At 42.6% G+C, this 19,195-nt stretch overlaps 1 protein-coding gene across 7 annotated transcripts in view; it reads left to right on the top strand.

The window, feature by feature from the left end:
* ubap2l (ubiquitin associated protein 2-like) overlaps nt 1–19,195 on the top strand; it is a 37,024-nt gene that overhangs the window by 8,278 nt on the left and 9,551 nt on the right. For 4 of the 7 annotated variants that reach the window (XM_050034156.1, XM_050034155.1, XM_050034160.1 and 1 more), the window contains exons 7-24: nt 127–172; nt 3,379–3,423; nt 5,091–5,197; nt 5,516–5,575; nt 5,668–5,720; nt 7,971–8,056; nt 9,041–9,221; nt 9,423–9,621; nt 9,779–10,110; nt 10,300–10,472; nt 10,734–10,854; nt 14,130–14,169; nt 14,310–14,496; nt 14,650–14,716; nt 16,661–16,982; nt 18,050–18,138; nt 18,264–18,317; nt 18,437–18,518. In XM_050034156.1, the coding sequence (XP_049890113.1) occupies nt 127–172; nt 3,379–3,423; nt 5,091–5,197; nt 5,516–5,575; nt 5,668–5,720; nt 7,971–8,056; nt 9,041–9,221; nt 9,423–9,621; nt 9,779–10,110; nt 10,300–10,472; nt 10,734–10,854; nt 14,130–14,169; nt 14,310–14,496; nt 14,650–14,716; nt 16,661–16,982; nt 18,050–18,138; nt 18,264–18,317; nt 18,437–18,518 (2,244 nt within the window). The remainder of the gene's footprint in view (nt 1–126; nt 173–3,378; nt 3,424–5,090; nt 5,198–5,515; nt 5,576–5,667; nt 5,721–7,970; nt 8,057–9,040; nt 9,222–9,422; nt 9,622–9,778; nt 10,111–10,299; nt 10,473–10,733; nt 10,855–14,129; nt 14,170–14,309; nt 14,497–14,649; nt 14,717–16,660; nt 16,983–18,049; nt 18,139–18,263; nt 18,318–18,436; nt 18,519–19,195) is intronic. The other 3 variants (XM_050034161.1, XM_050034159.1, XM_050034158.1) reach the window with 2 other exon arrangements.

The following is a 19,195-nucleotide window of genomic DNA, read 5'->3' as shown; positions in this document are numbered from 1 at the left end:
TGCATCTAGTCAAAACATGGCGGTATGGAGGGAGGGTTCTTATATTTGCTTACACCACTGCCATTCTTTTTTGTGACAATAGTTGTCAAGCTAAGAAACTTAGGTAAGCTCTTGTTGTCTCTCCAGGAGTATCTGGACGGCGAGGAGGCAGATTTTCGGCACAGGGCATGGGGTAAGAGAACACCTGCGTTGCCTAAAACCAGAGGGCCTTTTGTTCCACTTTACCTGTTGCCATGGTCACCAAAGAGCAGGACCCCAGCCTATTGTTTAGTCTTAATCCAAAGGAGGGAGAATTTACATCAGCCAATGGGATTGAGCAGCGTGGGCAGAATACCTCTCTTCAGAGAGTCCAAACATTTCATTTGGAGTGAAATTTTGATAGCTCCGCTCAGGAGGGTGTCTCTGCTCTCTGGCCCAAGGCTGCAGATGTGTGAGTGAGTGAGTGTGCGTGCGTGCGTGCGTGCGTGCGTGCGTGCGTGCGTGTGTAGTTAATAATGTCAGTTGATGAGTTAGCATCTTATACTGGCAGGTTGACTTGTAGGTGTCACAACAGAGGAACCACTTCTCTGAACTGTGTTGACATTTTTTGACTAATGTCATTATTTAATGGGCAACATTGTAGTTGTCATAACAAACCTCCTGCGTTTAATTATAAGCAGTTAGGTGTGATGTGATGTTACTCTGCAGTTATAGATCTTCTTGGCGTGCTGAAGCAGCACACGTGACACTATGTGGCTTTCTCTAGTGGCTTCCTCCCAAGAGAAACCTTTATGTAATTTTCACTCCTTGTACAAAGTATTGGATGTTTGCTTTAAAGCTACTGCAACCATGCCATAAATATATATTTGAACATGGTGGCTCAGATGGTAGAGTCATGACTTGAATGAAACTAAAAGGTGTAATTTACTTTGCTTAAGTGATAGTGCACTCTATAATGACAACAAAACCTCACACGTCTTAAAGGTTTTATCTGTGCTGTGAAAATGTCTACTATTTCAGTACATTTGTAGAGTGGTCCCAGATATTGACTTGCATATCTCCAGGGCCATGGCAGTATACATAGTTTCATATTAACTGAGCTTGTTTTTGGTGCCGGGGCTTCCCACCTGCAATCGGATGCTTTGCTAGCTCAGGTGCGTTTATGTTATCTAACCCCCCCCCGCCATGCCCCACAACAGTTCTGTGATCGCTTTTGCTTCTTGCTTGTAGCAGACAGTTTATCCGCTTGGCTTCAGTGTCAGTCAAACATGTAAATGAAACACTTGACTTTAAAGGAAGCTGTTTTAAAGCAGATAAGGTCTTTGATCAGTTTATTAAGATAACATGATAGTGGGTAGATTTGTATCTGTATTATTTGTACCCCGTGCTAGTACATTCAAGACGATGCTAAGATATTTTGTGCCATTCACCTCACATACTCATATTCTGCTTAAAAATTTAAGCATGCACTGAATCAAACTGAATGAATACTGCGAGCACTCAAGGGAAATGAGTACCACATGTCATTACTGATAAATAAGTTGATCAAAGAGATTTTGTTCCAAAGTTGGTGTAAAACTTAAATGACTAGGATGATAAGGAGAATATTGATAAGTGAATTTAATATTATCCTCAAAAGTTGGTTTATAGCTAAATATGGCAGATCATATATTTGTTTCCAGAGAGATTTTTTTAACAGTAGCTCGGAGATGCAGAATCTTGGGCCACAAATTTCCATACTTACTCAGCAGCCAGTCAGAGCATTGAGGAGGTATTCGGTTATTACTTACCTGATAGCTGATTGGTTAGATGGGCAGGTTACCCCAAAATCAGAAATACATATTTTTCTTGTTCAGGCCCAGACACACCAAATTGACTTCAAAGAACTAGCGGCAATTGAAGCCGGCAGTTGTGTCGCCTCACGTCACCTTGTCTTGGCCAAAAAGTTGCACATGAGCATACGCAAAGACTATAGCTGGTGGCCACCCAGCACGTACGTACTGCACCTGCGTTAATGGAAATTACTTTCCACACCAGCGGCTGGCAGTAGTCTGTATTCGTAATTTAAAAAGGGAAACCAGAAGAACGTCTTGATGCTGTTTAGCCAGTTAGCACGTTAACAAGACGATCCACTGATGGAAGAACAGAGCATATTTACCGTGTGCCAGTGAAATAACACAAACCATCACAAAACATTTGTGCTAAAGAGCTCAATGGATTAAGAAAAATAATCTTACCTCATATAACAAGTTTGTTTCGATCTCACTCCCTCATGACTTCAGCCCTTTGTTTACTTTCCTCACTTTTGTTTCTCTTCATATGCGCTGAGCTAAACTGCCAGTCTCAGTGATTTCATTTGCTAATGGGTTCCACCATCGCCATCACCGATTCAGCATGCTGAATCTCATGTGGAAGCCAACTAACAAGAATCTCAGACACATTCGTTTTTATTATTTAATGCAATATAGAAGATACAAAATCTTTTAAAGCTGTTCCCCTGTTAATGCTCATGTTGTCTGTTGTTTAGGAGATGCTTTCATTATGTAGCCAGTAGTTTTCACTTGTACCACAGCAATGGTTGGCACATTTACAGCGCTGTCTCTTTGGGGTAACTGTTAGCTGCCTTTTGTATTTAGTCTGCAGCAAAGAATTTTGAGGAAGAGATGAGAGTTTGTTTGTATCCATAGAGGCCTCTCTCATATATATATATATATATATATATATATATATATATATATATATATACACCCTCCTCCCTGGTTAATGTTGTAGAACACAAAAACTATAGTGTGTTGTGTTGCTCTGGTGGAGACCAAGCTGTTGATCTGAATCGAGCCAACTAAATTTAAAGGTGGTCAAGGTCTATCATCTTTAAGAAATGACAGGGAGATAAAAAAAAAAAAAAAAAAAGACTAGTTGACTTCAGATGGGGATTTTTTTCAATAGAGGTGAAAGTGAATGCTGGCTGCATTCACAACAGCATCCTGTGTGGCTGTTGAGCAATAGCTTTGATATAATGTGGCTGTGTAATAGAAGGTACCATTGACATTGCTGAAATTGTCTAGGCATTAACTGCATCAATGAAAAGATTACTGCATTTCCTCTTGCAGAGCTGCCCTCATCCAGCAATGGTTTTGGTGTTTGTGGCTGCGTTGTGTATTCCTCTGATGATTTGGGTTTCTTGGACTGTGTGTTTACCCACCATGACTAAACGCACACTGGCTTGCCTTGCATTGTAGAGCGACTGACAGGTGTAGAGTGTCTGTTACAGGACTGGCACAAGCAGATGGAAGGCATTTTGCTTACGCTGCTGCTCTGGATTGTGGTCTGAAAAGCTTTGTCTTCTACTTTTACTTTGTTGTGCTTCTTGTAATTGTTGCCATTATTTTTCCTCTAAAGCCAGATTGATAAGGGGCCCAGATATGATATTGCAGGAGGTGAGAGGTGAGTGCATCGCCTCTGGTGTGTTTGTTATTCTTGTTTTCTTTAGGGAGACTTTCGAGTGCCATAAAACAGGATGTTATAATGTAAGACATTGTCAAACCAGAAAGTATTACTCCTCGTTCTATTAATAGGATATGAAAAAGATATGACCTTGCTGAAATTTGACGTTAAATCTGTTCGCGCAAGCCATAAATGCCCTCAGATTTGCACAGGAAGGATCTAAGACAAATAATGAAAGCGGCTTGGCTTGGCTTGACTCAAAAGAAAAGTGTTGTATTTCGTCATGTTGCTAGGTTGCACCAGCTGTAATTTTCTCAGCATATACGGATGTGTCAGATTATTGAAAGACACGCAGTACCAGGAAAAAGTTGTTGAGGGACAACAAAAACAGTATTAAGATGCTTCTTATTTGCAAGTCTTGACTGTACAAGCTCTCAAAGACAGTAATGGTTTCACTTCAGTCTCTTATCATTTCCTCTTCCTGCTACAACCTCAGTCACTCCTTTTCTGAAGTGTTGCTGTTAGCTAAGAGCCTAATGATGATAAGAGCAGAGCTGGGGATTTATTCAAACAGTACTCATAGTGCAATATGCAGGCACAACACCAACTAGCTCACTAATGGTTTGCTCTTAAGAATTAAATTGGGATCTGCTTCTGCTTAACGTTTTCTACAATTAGACCTGTAGAAGGTAAGTTAAAGGAACAGTGTGTAGGATTTAGTGGCATCTAGGGGTAACGATTGCAGTTTGCAACCAGCTCAAACGTCTCCCATATGCCAGCTCCCAGTAAGGATTCCTTAAGTGTTAATTGTTCAGGAGGTTTTTACCAGGAGCCAAATTGCCAGCAGAGGTCTCCTCCTCTCCAAAACAAACAACTAGGTGATTAAACCTGTAGAGGCACAAAATGAAGCAGTTCACATTACAAATCAGTGTTTTGCTCATCACAGACCGGCCACTAGCCTGGCACCTGCTAATGTGTGCTCACCTTTTTTCTGATCGAGCAATCGGGAGTCTGCCTGTAGCAGAGGGGCCACTAGCCCGGCATGTCTGCGATGCATGCTCACCTTTTTTTTCTGGTAACTTAAGATCCAGTCGTTCAGTAGGTTTGTACAGGGAGCCAAATTATCAGCAGAGAGCTCTCCCTCTCCCAAACAAACAGACCAGCATTATAAACTGGTAAAAAACGAATACTGAATAAAGCAATTTCACATTTGAAAAATCTTTTTTTTCTGATGCTGTGTGGCACAGAGGGGCTGCTAATTACAGTGGCTGACGCAAAAAAGCGAATGACCCTTTCTAGAGCCAGTGCTGGGTTCGTCTGTTCTGGACTACTGTAGACACATGGCAGCGCAACATGGCAAACTCTATAGACAAGGACCCGCTCCCTATGTAGATATAAAAAGCTCCTTTTTAAGGTAATAAAATCAATAATTCTTATTTTCAGGTGATTACACACTAAAGAAAACATACTGATTATATTATATTCCATTTTGCCAATATATCCCCCTAAATCCTACACAGTGAACCTTTAAAAAAGGACCCCAGATTGTTATGTGTGTTGGTACTCAGTTGTGACCGAAGTTTTGTTTTGTAGTGCTGATGGCCCTTCAGCTGTCTGTCAGTACATGCACACAATTCTCACTTCTCACTTATCGTTTTCTTCCACAGAACATTCAACCCTGCTGACTATGCGGAGCCAGCCCAGACAGAAGAAAACTATGGAGGGGGCAGCACCTGGAACAACACAGGAAGCGTGGAGCTAGAGGAGGGAGCTAGTAAGTTAATTTATTATGAAAGGTTGCCCTCCAATATGAGAAGTTAATCTTATCAATGAAGCATCTGTTCACTATCCAAACAATTTTAAAAATCATTATCAGCATCCTCCTGCGGTAAAGATGAAAGGAAGGTTCACTTGTGTTCAAAGGATGTTTGCTTTTTGATGCCAGGCATCATCAGCCATGGACACTGTTCCCTGACATATTGTTTTTCTCTCAGATCTTTACATCCACATATCTGTATGTTCAGACTAAAATATTATTATCTCTTTTTATTGCATTCAACTTTGATCTCCTCACATCTGTCTTTGTCTCTAGGGTTGGAATACGCTGCAGGAGAGGGAACAAATTACCCACCCAAGTTTGACTCTGCTCCTGGTAAACCTGTCTTCACCTCTGTTGTTTTATGCATAGCTTATTCTGTTTGACGGTTTCTCAGTAGTATTGAACTGTTTCCCTTTGACCCACAGGTGCCTGGAGGACCGCCACAGAGGAGTGGGGCACTGAGGACTGGAATGAGGATGTAAGTGTTTCTGGACTTAACCTCATGCAACTGCTGCAGCTCCAAATATAACACTGAGTGTGTTTGCATGAGCATGAATAATCCCTTTGTGATCGGGTTTTTGGAGTATCCCATTTATGTGTTTGAGCATTTAAACACCATATCCCATATTCAGAAACTTGAGTATGCTAGCTGGAGTGCTCTGAAATAAACCGGGATACTGTTGCATGTATACACATTATCCCGATCAATGAGAGCCACCTATCTGTGCAGGAGCAGTTTCAACCAAGTGTGTAACAAACGGTGGTGGCAATGAAACAGTCTCGCTTCTGCTGGTTAAAAGCCCCTTTTACACTGCCAGATTTTTCCGCAAATGTTGGGCCGTTTTGCCGGCAAGCTGCAAGCGTTTATACACACAGAGGCGGAATGGCGAGATGATCCGAGGCGCCCAATTTTCCGCCTCGTAGGGTAGTCATATTGGCAGAACCCTTTTAGTTTAAACAGACCGAGGAAGCCTTCCGCAAGGGAGGGGCTGTTGAAGACTTCTGGAAGGAGCTGTTGATGACGCTGTACGTGCGACCCACTGATGGTGGATAAACAGGAAACAGAGCAGCTAGTAGCAATAGGGAAACGCAAACCTGACACACTGTAAAGATGAGCAACTGGGGAGACAAGGCATTGCGCGCCCTCCTTGCCCTCGCAAACGACGAGGCAATTAACCGTCAGATGACGGGGACGGTGAAGAGCGAGCCAATTTACGAGAGAATCTACGCCTGACTAGCCGCGGCTTCCCTCCCACGTCACTTTTTACGTCACATGCTGAGCTACGCGTTTTGTTACTTGCTCACGCCCCCATTGCCCCGAAAAAGGCACATTGCGTATAAACAAAAGTAGGTAGGTGGCATTTTGCTGCACTATTCGCACAATTCCTACCTAAAAAGGGCTAAAGAGACTGCGTATCTTCATCTACTGCTCCCCTGTCCTACACTGTGAAAGTGGTGGACAATTTTGTAAGAGTACCATAGCTGATTTCAGGTGTAATGTTAGCTCAGTAGGCTAGATAATAGAGGTGGGGGAAAAAACGATTCTTGGATGCATTGTGATGCGGATGTGTACAATTTGGCATCGATTCATAAATATCAATAATCTATTATGTAAATGTTTGTTCATAACATGATGTTGACGGAACAAAAGTGTCAGAACTCAGTTGCGAAGTCAGTGTAGTACCCGGACTGTCTACAGCGCGGACAAGCTAAAGTTAACTTGTACTAATTCAACTTCACAAAAGACAGCAGTTGCAAGCTTGTTTTAATTTAATGTCTAAATATTCACATTTGCAAGGCGATCATGAAGTATATTGTGAATACTTACTAACACCGTCACCCAGGGACTAATATTAACGAGAGGAGCCGCAATCCGCATGTAAACTGACTGCAGCATTAACCAAATTAAAACACCTCTGTGATGAAGAAAACAACTCTGCTCAGTCTGTTTTATCTTAAAAACCCTGTGCCTGACCTGCCCAGTGTCTTGGCTTTCACTGCCATTAAAAGAGAGAGCTCCTCTGCTGGCATAATGTAAATAACAACACAGCAGCTGCAGCAGAGCACTCTGCCCCCCCTTATGTCATTCCTATACACACAGGAGACTATAAGGTGCTTTCAAATTCATTCATTCATTCATCAATGCAGTTAACTCTTTAAAATAAAAAGGATGCAGACCATATATTATTGAATAGAACGTGATTTGCAAAGTGTTTCAGCGGAAATATTACAGTAGGCTGTTCAAACACTGGAGGTGGATCAGAACAGGCAAGTTATGGCGATAAGAGCAGAGAAGAAATTAGCCATGAAGTTAAATGGTAGTAAATGTAGAGTGTAGTGTTAAATATTTCATGTTGCTCTTATCTCCATTTTCGGTGTTGTGTTGAAGATTGTTTCATCATCAGTGTGTTTCCCCCACCTATACCTGAACTAAGCCTCTTCGCTGTTTGTTTTTGTAAACACCACAGGGGCCTGCACAAATACATTGCAGTAAATTACCCGATTTCTCTGTGCTCATGTGAACACCATATGCTGAATATGTTCACAATCGGGATAAGCCTCAAACGGGATATTCATTTCCATGTAAATGCACTTATTAAGTGATAACTTCTAAAGACTAATCAGCAGCAGATTTTAGCGTGGTTTTACAGATGCAAAACTTGATACTTCTTTAGATCAAAATGTTAACTTTTCTTCTTCCATCGTCTGCCTCTCTCTTCCTCTGCAGCTTTCAGAGACCAAGATATTCACAGCTTCCAGTGTGGCGTCAATGCCTCTGCCTCAAGAGAATGTTACCATCACCAAAGGACAGAGGTAGGTCGCTTATGCACTTTATTAGCTTGACTCATGCTTTCCAGTAATGGCTGAGAGAATAATTACATTTGCTTGTTTCACTGTTTACTTGTTCAATGTCAAATATCAAAACATTTAATCAAAATATTTTCTGGCTCAAGCTTCTCAGTTATGAAGATTTGCTGCATTTTTGTATCTTACACTATAGTAAACTGAATATTGTTGTGTTTGGACTGTGGGTTGGGAAGAAACGGTATCAAGACCTTTACACACTGGGAGCATGATGAATAAATAGCATGAGAATGTGAAATACTGTGAATACTTTTCATCAAAACTATTCAGGTTCAGCAGTGCAAATTTGCATCAACTACTGGGATTCTATTGACCCAGAGCAGCATCTGGCTGCTTGTCTGTGGTAAATTGTTGTATAGTATAAGATGCTGTAAGCTATATTATAGAGTACCTTTTAGCAGCATGCTCTCAGTGAATTTAGAATTCCCTCTGGCAAATATGCATGGGGCTTTTATTGTGAAAGGTAAGAGGGGAAGGAGTGGGGTCTGGTTTGTGTGGCCTTTGTCAAGCTTGAAAGGAGTAATTAAGTTTGCCGTCTTCGTTCGGACCACTGAGCCTCCGTTTTTTTTGTTTTCATAATCCTCATAGGTGCAACATGATTGGCTGATGCTTCTATTCGTAGTACGACATCTCAGAAAAACTGACCTCACTCCGATTACTCCTTGTAATTTTGCGTTTCTGTGTGAAAGTTCTCATGACAAAAACAATAGATAAAAAAAATAGGCTTGGGAATACATGGCACAAATAATCCCCCCCCCCCCCCGGATGTGTAAAGGTCCTCTATGAAGATATCACTATTTTCTGATGTTTTATGGATGAATGATTAATTTAGAAAATAGTCTGCAGATTGGTCCATGAAAATAAAGGGTCAGTTGACACAGATCACATTTTAAATGTCTTTGTGTCTTAATAAGTATTTCCACCCTGCCACAGGATTGACCTTGCAGTGCTCCTGGGGAAGACTCCCCCGTCCTCCTCCTCAGAGACAGAAAACCCCCCCATGGAGGCCACCCAGCCCCCCTCTTTGTCCCAGTCACTGGTTTTCAGCAACTCCAAGCAAGGGGTGCCACTCTCCCAACCATCCTCCAGCACCCCATACACCCAGCACAGCATGGTGAGACTGCCGTTATATACACCCTGGCTCTTAGAGTGTGCTTACTGATGCAAATTATTTCCAAGTCTTATAATCTCAACCACTTCCCCACCACACAGGAAAAGGATGCAGCCATTGACATCATGTCACAATCGCACCAGTCTAGCACCAATATTTTCTATTATTGTGATAACAGTGTGTCATAATCTGCCAACATTGCAGGCTAGCATGCTGAGCAAGGGTTTCGGGGATGTGGGAGATCCTAAGGGAGCGAGCACAGGGACCACTGGCTCTCAGTTCCTGGAGCAGTATAAAACAGCGCAGGCACTGGCCCAGCTGGCAGCCCAGCACTCCCAGACTGGACCTCCCAACACAGCCCCTTCATCCTGGGACACCAGTGCCACCTCACTGGGACAATACGGTGAGATGACCTCTTGCTGTAATCACTGTGATCTCCCTTTAATCCCATTTAGCGTGTTAATGACAATGACTTGCATCTTTTCCTTTTTTCAGTGTTGAAAAATCGGAACTGATCTTAGCGTCCTACTAACATTATGTTTTTTCTTTCCATTTTACAGATATGAAGACTCAGCCGGAGTCTGCGGTCCATACGCCCTTTACGAAGCGGCAGCCCTACCAGGCTGCCACCTCAACCTCGTCCATGTTGGATGTTTTCCTGCAGGACAAAGGCCTGCCTCCTTCCTCCGCATCTTCTTCCTTACCCCAACAAACTGCGTCCTCACCCCATGTGGTGCCTCCACCTGCTTCCTCCCTTCCTAAAATGGCAGCAGTCCCCTCTCTAGGTCAGCAAGTTTCCCCAAGTTCCTCAGATGCCCAGGGTTCGAGTCCGCTGCCTCTGCAGCAACACAAACTCAAACAGCAGAAGAAGAGGACCTCCATCACAACAAAGGTTACACCTAAATTTAAATTACAAAACATTTTAAATGTGAAAGAGAGAAGCATAGGAAATTATCCATGTTAACATAATTGGCACATTTCATGGATGTGATGGGAAGTCTTGTGTGTGAAAACAACACCATCCTTGGAACAGACTCAGAGTATTTGTGCCAAGTCTTAAAATGCCCTTCATCTTCCTCAGATTCCTGCAATGGCGGTAGAGATGCCAGGCTCAACAGACATTTCAGGCCTCAATCTTCAGTTTGGAGCACTGCAGTTTGGGTCAGAACCAGTTCTATCAGAGTACGAGTCCACACCCGCCACCACAACACCAGCCAACCAGGTTCAGAACAGTCTCTACACAAGCCCCAGCAGGTTGGTTCATTCACAAGCGTTGAGCCTAATGTTAAGTTCATATTTACACACTTTGTGTTGACAGTAGAATATTTTAGTGAACCTTTTCTCTAATTTTTATCATGGCTGGACAGTTTTCTATGTTTTTTTCTCATGCAGTATTCATTAGAAGTACTTGGGTCGTAATGTGTTCTAGTCTTTTAAAAGTGAAATAGTTTTCAAGTCAGCACCACTAATTGCTCTCTAAGAACACAATCTTGTCAATGCCATTACAATCTGCAGTGAGTCAACTCCAGCTCTCTCCAACTCCAGCCAGATGGACCTGTATGATCAGAGAGCATCTCAGACTCGACGCTACCCTCCCTCAGTTTCCTCTTCCCCTCAGAAGGATATGCAGCCCAAGGTAAGGCCAGAGCTTCCCTCTTTTTAACTTGAACTGGTAACAAGTAATAATCCTTTTATTTAAAAAAAAAAAAAAAAAAAAAAACTGCTAAAAAAAATGAGCCATATAACATTGTCTTACATTTGGACCAAGGTTTTTTCCATCAAGTCATAATAAATAAATCAGAATCACAGATCACTCAGCTTTTTCTTTTCTTTTCCTTCTTTACTGTGCGCACTCCTTCTCCTCTCTTCCTCACCTTGAAAAATTCCTGCCTGACATTGTAGGGTTTTATTGTGCTCTTAAAACCCTGGCAAAACCAGTAGACCTATGTTGATGGGGCTAAACTTAACATTACTTTACAATTTAATGAACCGGCTTTTCACTGTAGTTTTCCTCCTTTCATTGGTCCGCTGATGCAAAAGGTCTGTAGACAACTGATAATAAAACCTACATTTCATTGGCATTATTTCCTCGGGCTGCTTTTAGATTGTATCATTTATGCCTCCTTACAGGCAATAGCTGTGGCCAGCGGCATTATGTTTTCAGGTTCACAGTATGTATGTCCATCCATCCATCCGTATATACGTCCATCCGTCCCATTTTCGTGAACGTGATATCTCAAGAACGCCTTGAGGGAATTTCTTCAAATTTGGCACAAATGTCCACTTGGACTCAAGAAAGAACTTAATAGAGTTTTTGGGGTCATAGGTCAAAAGTCAAGGTCAGTGTGATCTGGCATCCATCTCATTCTTGTGAATGTGATGCCTCAAGAACGCTTTGAGAGAATTTCTTCAAATTTGGCACAAACATCGACTTGGAATCAATAATGAACTGGTCAAAGGTCACTGTGACCTTGTGTCAGTCTCTGTCTCATTTCTTGAATTTTGTGTTATCTCAAGTAGGCCTTAAGTCAATTTCCTCAAATTTGCAACAAACGTCTAATGGCCCATTTATGCTCAACCTTAATTACCAATCCGGATATGGACGGAGTCTTCTGTCCGTGCTCCGCGTTCATTTTGTCCGTATTTCTGCACGTTTCCATAAAGCTTAGGGATACGGGCCGAACGGAGCAGTACCACTGGAAACCGTGGGGGCAGTGTTGCTGTCACTACCTGATACTTAGCTCTAGTGAGACACAAAGAAGAAATAACAATGGCGGTTATCGAATGCCCCGGCGGACATCCTAAAGTACTGGAAATGACGCTCGTTGTCAATTTCTCTCATCAGCAGTACTAGAGGCTTTGTCTTTTATGCAAGAGGTACATTATCAATATCTCCTCCACAGTCGCCATGTTGGTTTTTGAGTTTGTTGTTGTCATAAACTTTTGACCCTGGGCTGCCCCCTGGTGGATATATTGGTTAACATCCATGCCAACGTAAAGGATGCATGGAAGTATGTGGGCAGTGATGGTAACATCGTTTGAAACGGACGTATATATTTTCGGATGTAAAGGGAACATAAATGGGCCTTAATTGGAGCCATGACTGGCCAGGAATGATCTTTGTGGCCATTGCCTTTATAATGACGGGACTGTGGATTGTTAAGCTCTGGATATTTGGTTATATTATATATATTATATATATATTTCTCGCCCTGAACAAGTCTCTCCTCATCCATTTTTTGTCATGCACGAGACACAGTAACAGAGTTCCCTTTGCATCAATGGTGAGGAGAGGAGTCGAGCTGCCATAGAAGCAGAGGAAAAGAACTGCTAAGGGAGCTGGTAACTACAAGCGAAGAGCAAGTTGGGGAAGAATGCATGTAATTTTGGGAGTGCCAAGGCTGGAAATAGGATAGTGGCGTAAAGTGCCGCGGGTTGGTGTGTCCAGGAGCGCCGACATGCAGCTAGCTGCTGCCTGTGTGGGGTTGTACATTAAAAATAATAGGTGCATAGTTTTTGACGTGCAGCGTTCACTGTCGGGGTGTTTTGGCCTGCACAGAGCTTAGTTGTAGTGAGTTTCTACATTGATGCACTCACTCTAAAACTTTCTCGGGATTGGAACTTTTTGAAGGGCGAGGAAGTGTTGCATTATCGTACTATAAGCGTCATAGCTCTCATGCCATTCAAATGTTTTGTTGAGGATTTTACACAATTATGCCTAAAAAGAGGTTGATAAGTAACTTCCTACTGAAAAGCGGGACATTGATCATTGATTGAAATATTTTGCTTTGAGTGAAATCCTTGAAAATGAAAGAAATAGCGCTTGAAAAAAGCATTGAAAGTCTGTACAAACATTTTAATATGGTGTTGTGTTAGAACTGAGAGGAATCATTTGGGGCTCATTACTAGTAATTAGGGATGGGCAGCACAAGAAAAAACACTATTCGAAAATCATGGCAACTATTTGACGATTTTTCGAATAATCGCCTCCCCCCTCCCCTTTCGGAGCCACGCACACAGAGATCCATTCATCATTACGGCCGGGCTCCACCGGCTGCAAGATCCATTCATCATTACGGCCGGGCTCCACCGGCTGCAAGGCGTCACGTCAGCGTAGCGTCACGGCGTATTCATTTGGGCTCCACTGACTGCGTATGGAAGCGACCCGTAGAGAAGCCAGCGGGGTTGTTTACCGTTTGCTGAGCCGAGAGGCTGCATGTAGGCTGCATGAAATGTTAAAGCATTTTCCACCTAAGTTATTACATGTATTTGAGTTATCTACAAGTTTACTGTACTGTTTGTCATCTACTCGCTTTCAAATGTCCGCCACGGACATTTACACAATGTCACGGATAAGCATGGGTAAATGCATGAAAAAAAATCATCACATATCACCTCTGATAATGGTTTATTCATTTAAAAACACATTGTGCTCGTTTAGCACACTATTTCATGTAGTTTTTATCTGCTGGAGGGTCGCGTAGGGGAGCGTAGCGCGACAAAAATAGAAGAGCAGCGTAAAATAGAGAGTTGTCGCGCGACAGACGGGTTGTCACAGGTTTTTATACAATCAGGGTTCTAAAGGTTTAAAGTTCCTGTTTGATCTGGGTCAAGCCCTTCATTCCCTCTGTTCCCTCTACATTGCAAAAATCATTTAGAGATCATGACCTGAACTCAAGTGTTTAAAATTACAAAGGCAGCATGTAAACTGGTGTTACTTTACCCCCTCATTTTTTTGGTTTTAAGTTGTGGTCATTGTAATACACTACTGGTTTCAAACTTGACCTGTAGCATAGCAAACAAGCTTCTTGGCTCAACAGTTTCCAGAAGAAAAAAAAACACTCTTCAACTTCTAATGAATGCCTGTTTCCATAGAAACCTGTGAGCTCACCTTCATTGTTGGTTTTACAGAATGGCTTCAATTCAATACAAGCAACGCAGTCGGTTGAAGGTAAGTGTCTATTTACAAAGCCTTTTGTCCTCTTTAAAGCATTGTTGAAATTGTCTTGACGTTTGTCACAAACACTTTTTTTTACCCAATCACTCTGGATTGGAATTTATTTCAGAAATCTCTCTTCTGTCTCTCCCCAGCTGCAGCAGGCTCTGCAGTATCGGTCAAGCCGGTCTCTGATTCGGTCACGCCTGTCTCTAGTATGGGCACTTTGACTGACAGTGGCTCTGCTTCCTTGTTGACTACAACCAATCAGACATCCCTCAGCAGTCTGGGGCACAGTGAAGACCTGCCTCCAAGCACCATGCCCCCTCCTCAGCACAACAAGTAAGACGCTGCTAAATTAACACCCATAGGAATAAAACAGGAAATTAACTAGTATCTTAAGTTATGACCTTTGGGTGAACCCAAGTATCTGTATATTTGATGTATTTTTGAGATAGTTGAGACGTGCTCTGAACCTTCCTGTCATTTGTACAGCTCTCACCCATCACAACAGAACAGCCTTGCTCCATCATCAGTGCGGACATCCAACTCAAGCTTACTGGTGAGCTTATTATGTTCATTTCTGTATACCAGAGCCCATCGTGCAACTCCATTATATTGTCTTTTACTTTTTCATGACCACTGAAAGTGCAAATTGTGCAGAGTTCAGACTACGCAGTACCAGCCCGACTATATTTCAATCCAGGCAAGGCAAGGCAAGGTCAGGTTTATTTGTAGAGCACAATTCGTACACAAAGTAATTCAAAGTGCTTTACAGAACAAGAAAATGCATTAAAATCACAATACAAAATAAAAACATAAATAATCATTATAAAATGAACTTTAAAAGAGAAGAGTGCAGATAAGATCCTTTCAGTCATATGCACAGTGAAATAGAGCTGTTTTGAGCCTAGATTTGAACATTGTCAGAGTAGAGGCCTGTCTCACATCTTCAGAAAGACTGTTCCAGATTTTAGCTGCATAAAACTGGAATCCTGATTCAATCCAGCATTGAGCAGGCATGATAAGCCATTGTTTTAACCTGAGTATTGTGTCATAGTGGATGACAATCGACATTACATCTGGGATGCCTCACAACATGTTCTCTCACATTCGTTAAGGCCCGAACATACTCGGGCGTACTATGAGCGGACTCCGCGAAGAATGTCCGCAGTCAATTCGGGCTTCCATAGTCGAGCACACTTCCGCGTTGTAGTTTCCTGTAAAAATGTCTGTGAAACACACTACATTACCCACAATTCTTGCACGTCGATGTGAAAAATACATGCCGAGCAGTCACTGGTGCGTGGAGCAGAGTCCGCGCGGTCGTAAAATCTGAGCTTTGCACGCACAGGGCTTGCGGACGTCCGCTTTTGGTCCGGGCGGATCTCCGCAGAGTCCGCTCCGTGTACGTTCCGCCCGAGTATGTTCAGGCCTTTATGTTGATCAATGGGAATACAGAGTGCTTTTCACACACAACTATTGTAGAAATATGGTGAAGGGGAAGAGGCATGGTGCTGCCAGGTGGAACAGTGAGACAGAGGAAAGATTGTCATTATGTCATTATTTTCTTTCCTTTCTTTAAGTTTTTGGAACATAAGACAGCCAGCATCACACGCTGCCACTGTTTGTTTATTTTCTTGTTCCTGGAAGTGAGCTCCTAGCATCTCCCTCCTAGAGCAGGGTATTGTTTGAAAAATATTACACCAGTACCAATACCAGTACCCTTAAAGTGATGCCAATACCAGTAGAGAACTTGGCTCCATGCTGAGTATGGTTAGTGTCTGCAAGTCTGCTAACTTTTGCATCACTTGGCTAATGATACCTAACTAGCTATTTCCATATCAGTGTGAGTTTGTTGAGACCATTTAACGGCTCGTTGTTGGATGTTAGCTACTGCTGCTGTTTAGCTCGTGTTAGCTGGGCAGATGTTGAACTGACCGGAGATGGAAGCAACAGGAAGTTTGCTGATCTAGCGGGGAGTGGGGACGATACGGGATCAGACACCCTGTTAAAAAAGGGTCGAAATCAGGCATCATTTAACTGGAGACATTTCGATACGACTTGGTACTTATTTATTTTGGTCGATACCCTAAAGGTATTGAGTGTTAATATCCAGTCCTAGTCAGTCCTGGTGATATTATGCACATTGCCAAAGATCGCAAACTATAATTAGCCAGGCATCAACATGTAGACTGTCAGTCTCTCGGCCAAGTCACAGCAAGAATTTATGACTTTATAAACACCTCATCTGACACAGTGACCAATATAACAGACAAAAATATCACCTAGACTGATCCTGGCATTAAATAGAAACTCGGAAAACATGTGTTGTGTATACATGCTCATGCAGGACAGCGTATATCCCTCCATCTCTGCGAGCATGTTCGACGCTGCATTTCCTGTGATGGCAGATGGGCACATTAGATGTCCATCGACTCTAATGGAAATGTAATCTCATCAATCCTAACCGCATCTTTTTATCTTCTTCCTTCTGTCTGTACAGCATCCCAGCGTAGATGGTGACTCGAGCCTGCACTCTTCCTCCTTCCCCTCCTCCGTCTCAGCTGTGCCGTCTTCATCAGTCCCCTCCTCTTCCTCGGTGGCTGCTGCACAGGTGTCCCTAGGGGCCCCCCAGGCCTCCTCTGTGGGATCTGCTACAGTTTCAGCCCCCTCTGGCCTCGGCCCCGTCAGCAGTCTGGCCATGGGCCTCAACACTGCCTCCATGGGTGCTCCAGCTGCAGCAATCGCTGCTGCTTCAGTCTCCTCAACGGCCATTCCTTCTTCTGCTACTTCCTCATCCTCACGCAGCTCTGCAGCATCCTCAGGTTAGACTGAAACACAAGCACATTGTCTCCCCCCTTTACTGTAATTTATGCTGTCAATCTACAGGTACCGTTACCTGACTTAATTGTAGCCCTAGCAATTTGGTGTCAGGGCTTCATAATTCAGAATAACTTCCTGGTGAAATGGACTGTGAGGATTATATATGCCTCCATAGTTGGTTTTCATCATACATTTTTAATTGCTACAATTCTGCTTCAGCTGCAGCTAACCACCGAGTGTGCTGAGAGCATTAAGTAGAGTTTGTTTGTCCCATTAATCCCTCATTTTTGCACAGTTTTGATCGGAGCTACTTATCTGACTAGGTGATAAATCATTACCTCTCCCTGTGCCTATTAGAGCTTGTTGGTTATGGCGATGTCCAGTATAACTGTGTAATCATTATGGTTGTCTGTGTGGTGAGGTGGCAGGGTTTTTAGGCAAGATTCTGCAGCTTCATCTTAATTTATTTTGTGGTTTTTCAGGTTCAGGTGGTTGTATAAATTGTATGCATTACCCCACAGTGGTGCAACTACAGCAAAAGATTTCTTGGGAAGTCTTCTTGTTGATCCAGAAATCGATAGCAGAATGTGACCATATATTTGGTACAAGCGCAGAAATGGGGTTAAATAAACTGGCTTCCATTTCCTCACCATCACTGGCAGGGTTTCCATTCTTCTGACTCATCTTACTCTCAGTTTGGTTATTCCTCTGTAGGTAGGAGAGATCTGTTGCATCACATCAAGCAACAGATCTCTCCTACTAGATTTCATTTAGCAAGGAGAGATCTGTTGCTTGGTGTGATGCAACAGATCTCTCCTTGCTACTTGAAATCTAGTAGGATCATTTTCATGTACAAATTAGATTGTAATGGATAAGAGCTGACATTGGTATTAGGGCATGACTGACTGTGCAGCCCTATTTTGTTTCTGTGGTTCATGTTGTAATTTCCCACTAAAAAAATGTATGTATGAATCCTTTTTTTCCAGTGTACATAGTTACGATTTTAAGTATTGGCTTGTTGGGCAAATTAATGCATTTTTTATGTTTTTACATGGCTTTGTGCACACAGGGAAAGCACCTCCAAACCTGCCACCTGGAGTGCCCCCTCTACTGCCCAACCCATACATCATGGCCCCCGGACTACTGCATGCCTACCCTGTAAGTTCCTGCCAGGGTCATGCCAGTCTTAGTACAATCTGAGCTTTACCTGTGCTTACCAGAGTTTATATTATATAACTGATAGACTAACACAATGTTCTGACATATTTCCTCCTTCGTCTCAGCCTCAGGTGTATGGCTATGATGACCTACAGATGCTGCAGACAAGAATACCGCTGGTGAGTTCTGTTTTGTGAAAATTCTTCAACTCCTGCAGTAAAAACATTATGCACAAGTTAGACTTCACAGCTTCTTGTCCAGTACTTTTACTTTATGAAAAACATTTTTCTCCCTCCAGGATTATTACAGCATCCCCTTTGCAACTCCCACAACAGCACTGACTGGCAGAGACGGCAGCCTGACAAGCAACCCGTACTCTGGTGAGCCATCAAACAACTGTTTTTATTGAAAGTTGAGCTTACTGTGTCTGTTCAGCAGTTAGCCGAAGAAGCTTTATGTGCTTCTCTGATGAAGGAACATCAGATAAATATCCTCACAAAACATAGTGCACTGAAAGGCATTTTCTTATTGGTTGTTAATAGACACTGTGCCTGGCAAGATGACAGTGCACCTATCTGTGGTCACGCATAGGTTTTATTATCAAGATGATATTGGCTACATGCCTGTTTATGAACACATTTAACAAGGTATAATATCAGTGAATAATCTAACATCTAGAAATGGCACTTCGAGTGTGTCCCTGGCCAATAATTCAAGCATATAAGTATTGATTGCTGTCGGAGACTATGAAAGCATGCCCTATTAGAAAGATTTAAGACAAAGGGGATAACTAAGAATCATTTTTGGTGATGATTAGCTGAGATTGTTACTTCAAGGAAGGAATGGTTCATCATCCTATCAAATATGGCACCTCTCACAACAAGCTAACAATTAAGGGATTTTTATGCCTCTGCGCCAGTAATAGCCTTGACCAGAGGCATTCAGTTTTCAGGTTGTCCCTAATTGGTGACGCTAGCGCTGGATTCACTTTGGACACAGAGGTGCTGTGAAGTGTGCCGATTGTCTATGGAGTGCGGCCCGCTTCCATTCGGTGCCC

Source organism: Epinephelus moara, chromosome 22 (assembly GCF_006386435.1).
Source record: "Epinephelus moara isolate mb chromosome 22, YSFRI_EMoa_1.0, whole genome shotgun sequence".
In the NCBI taxonomy this organism is placed as follows: domain Eukaryota; kingdom Metazoa; phylum Chordata; class Actinopteri; order Perciformes; family Serranidae; genus Epinephelus; species Epinephelus moara.
Note: the sequence above shows the minus strand (reverse complement) of the source record. Positions and strands in the feature narration are given on the sequence as shown.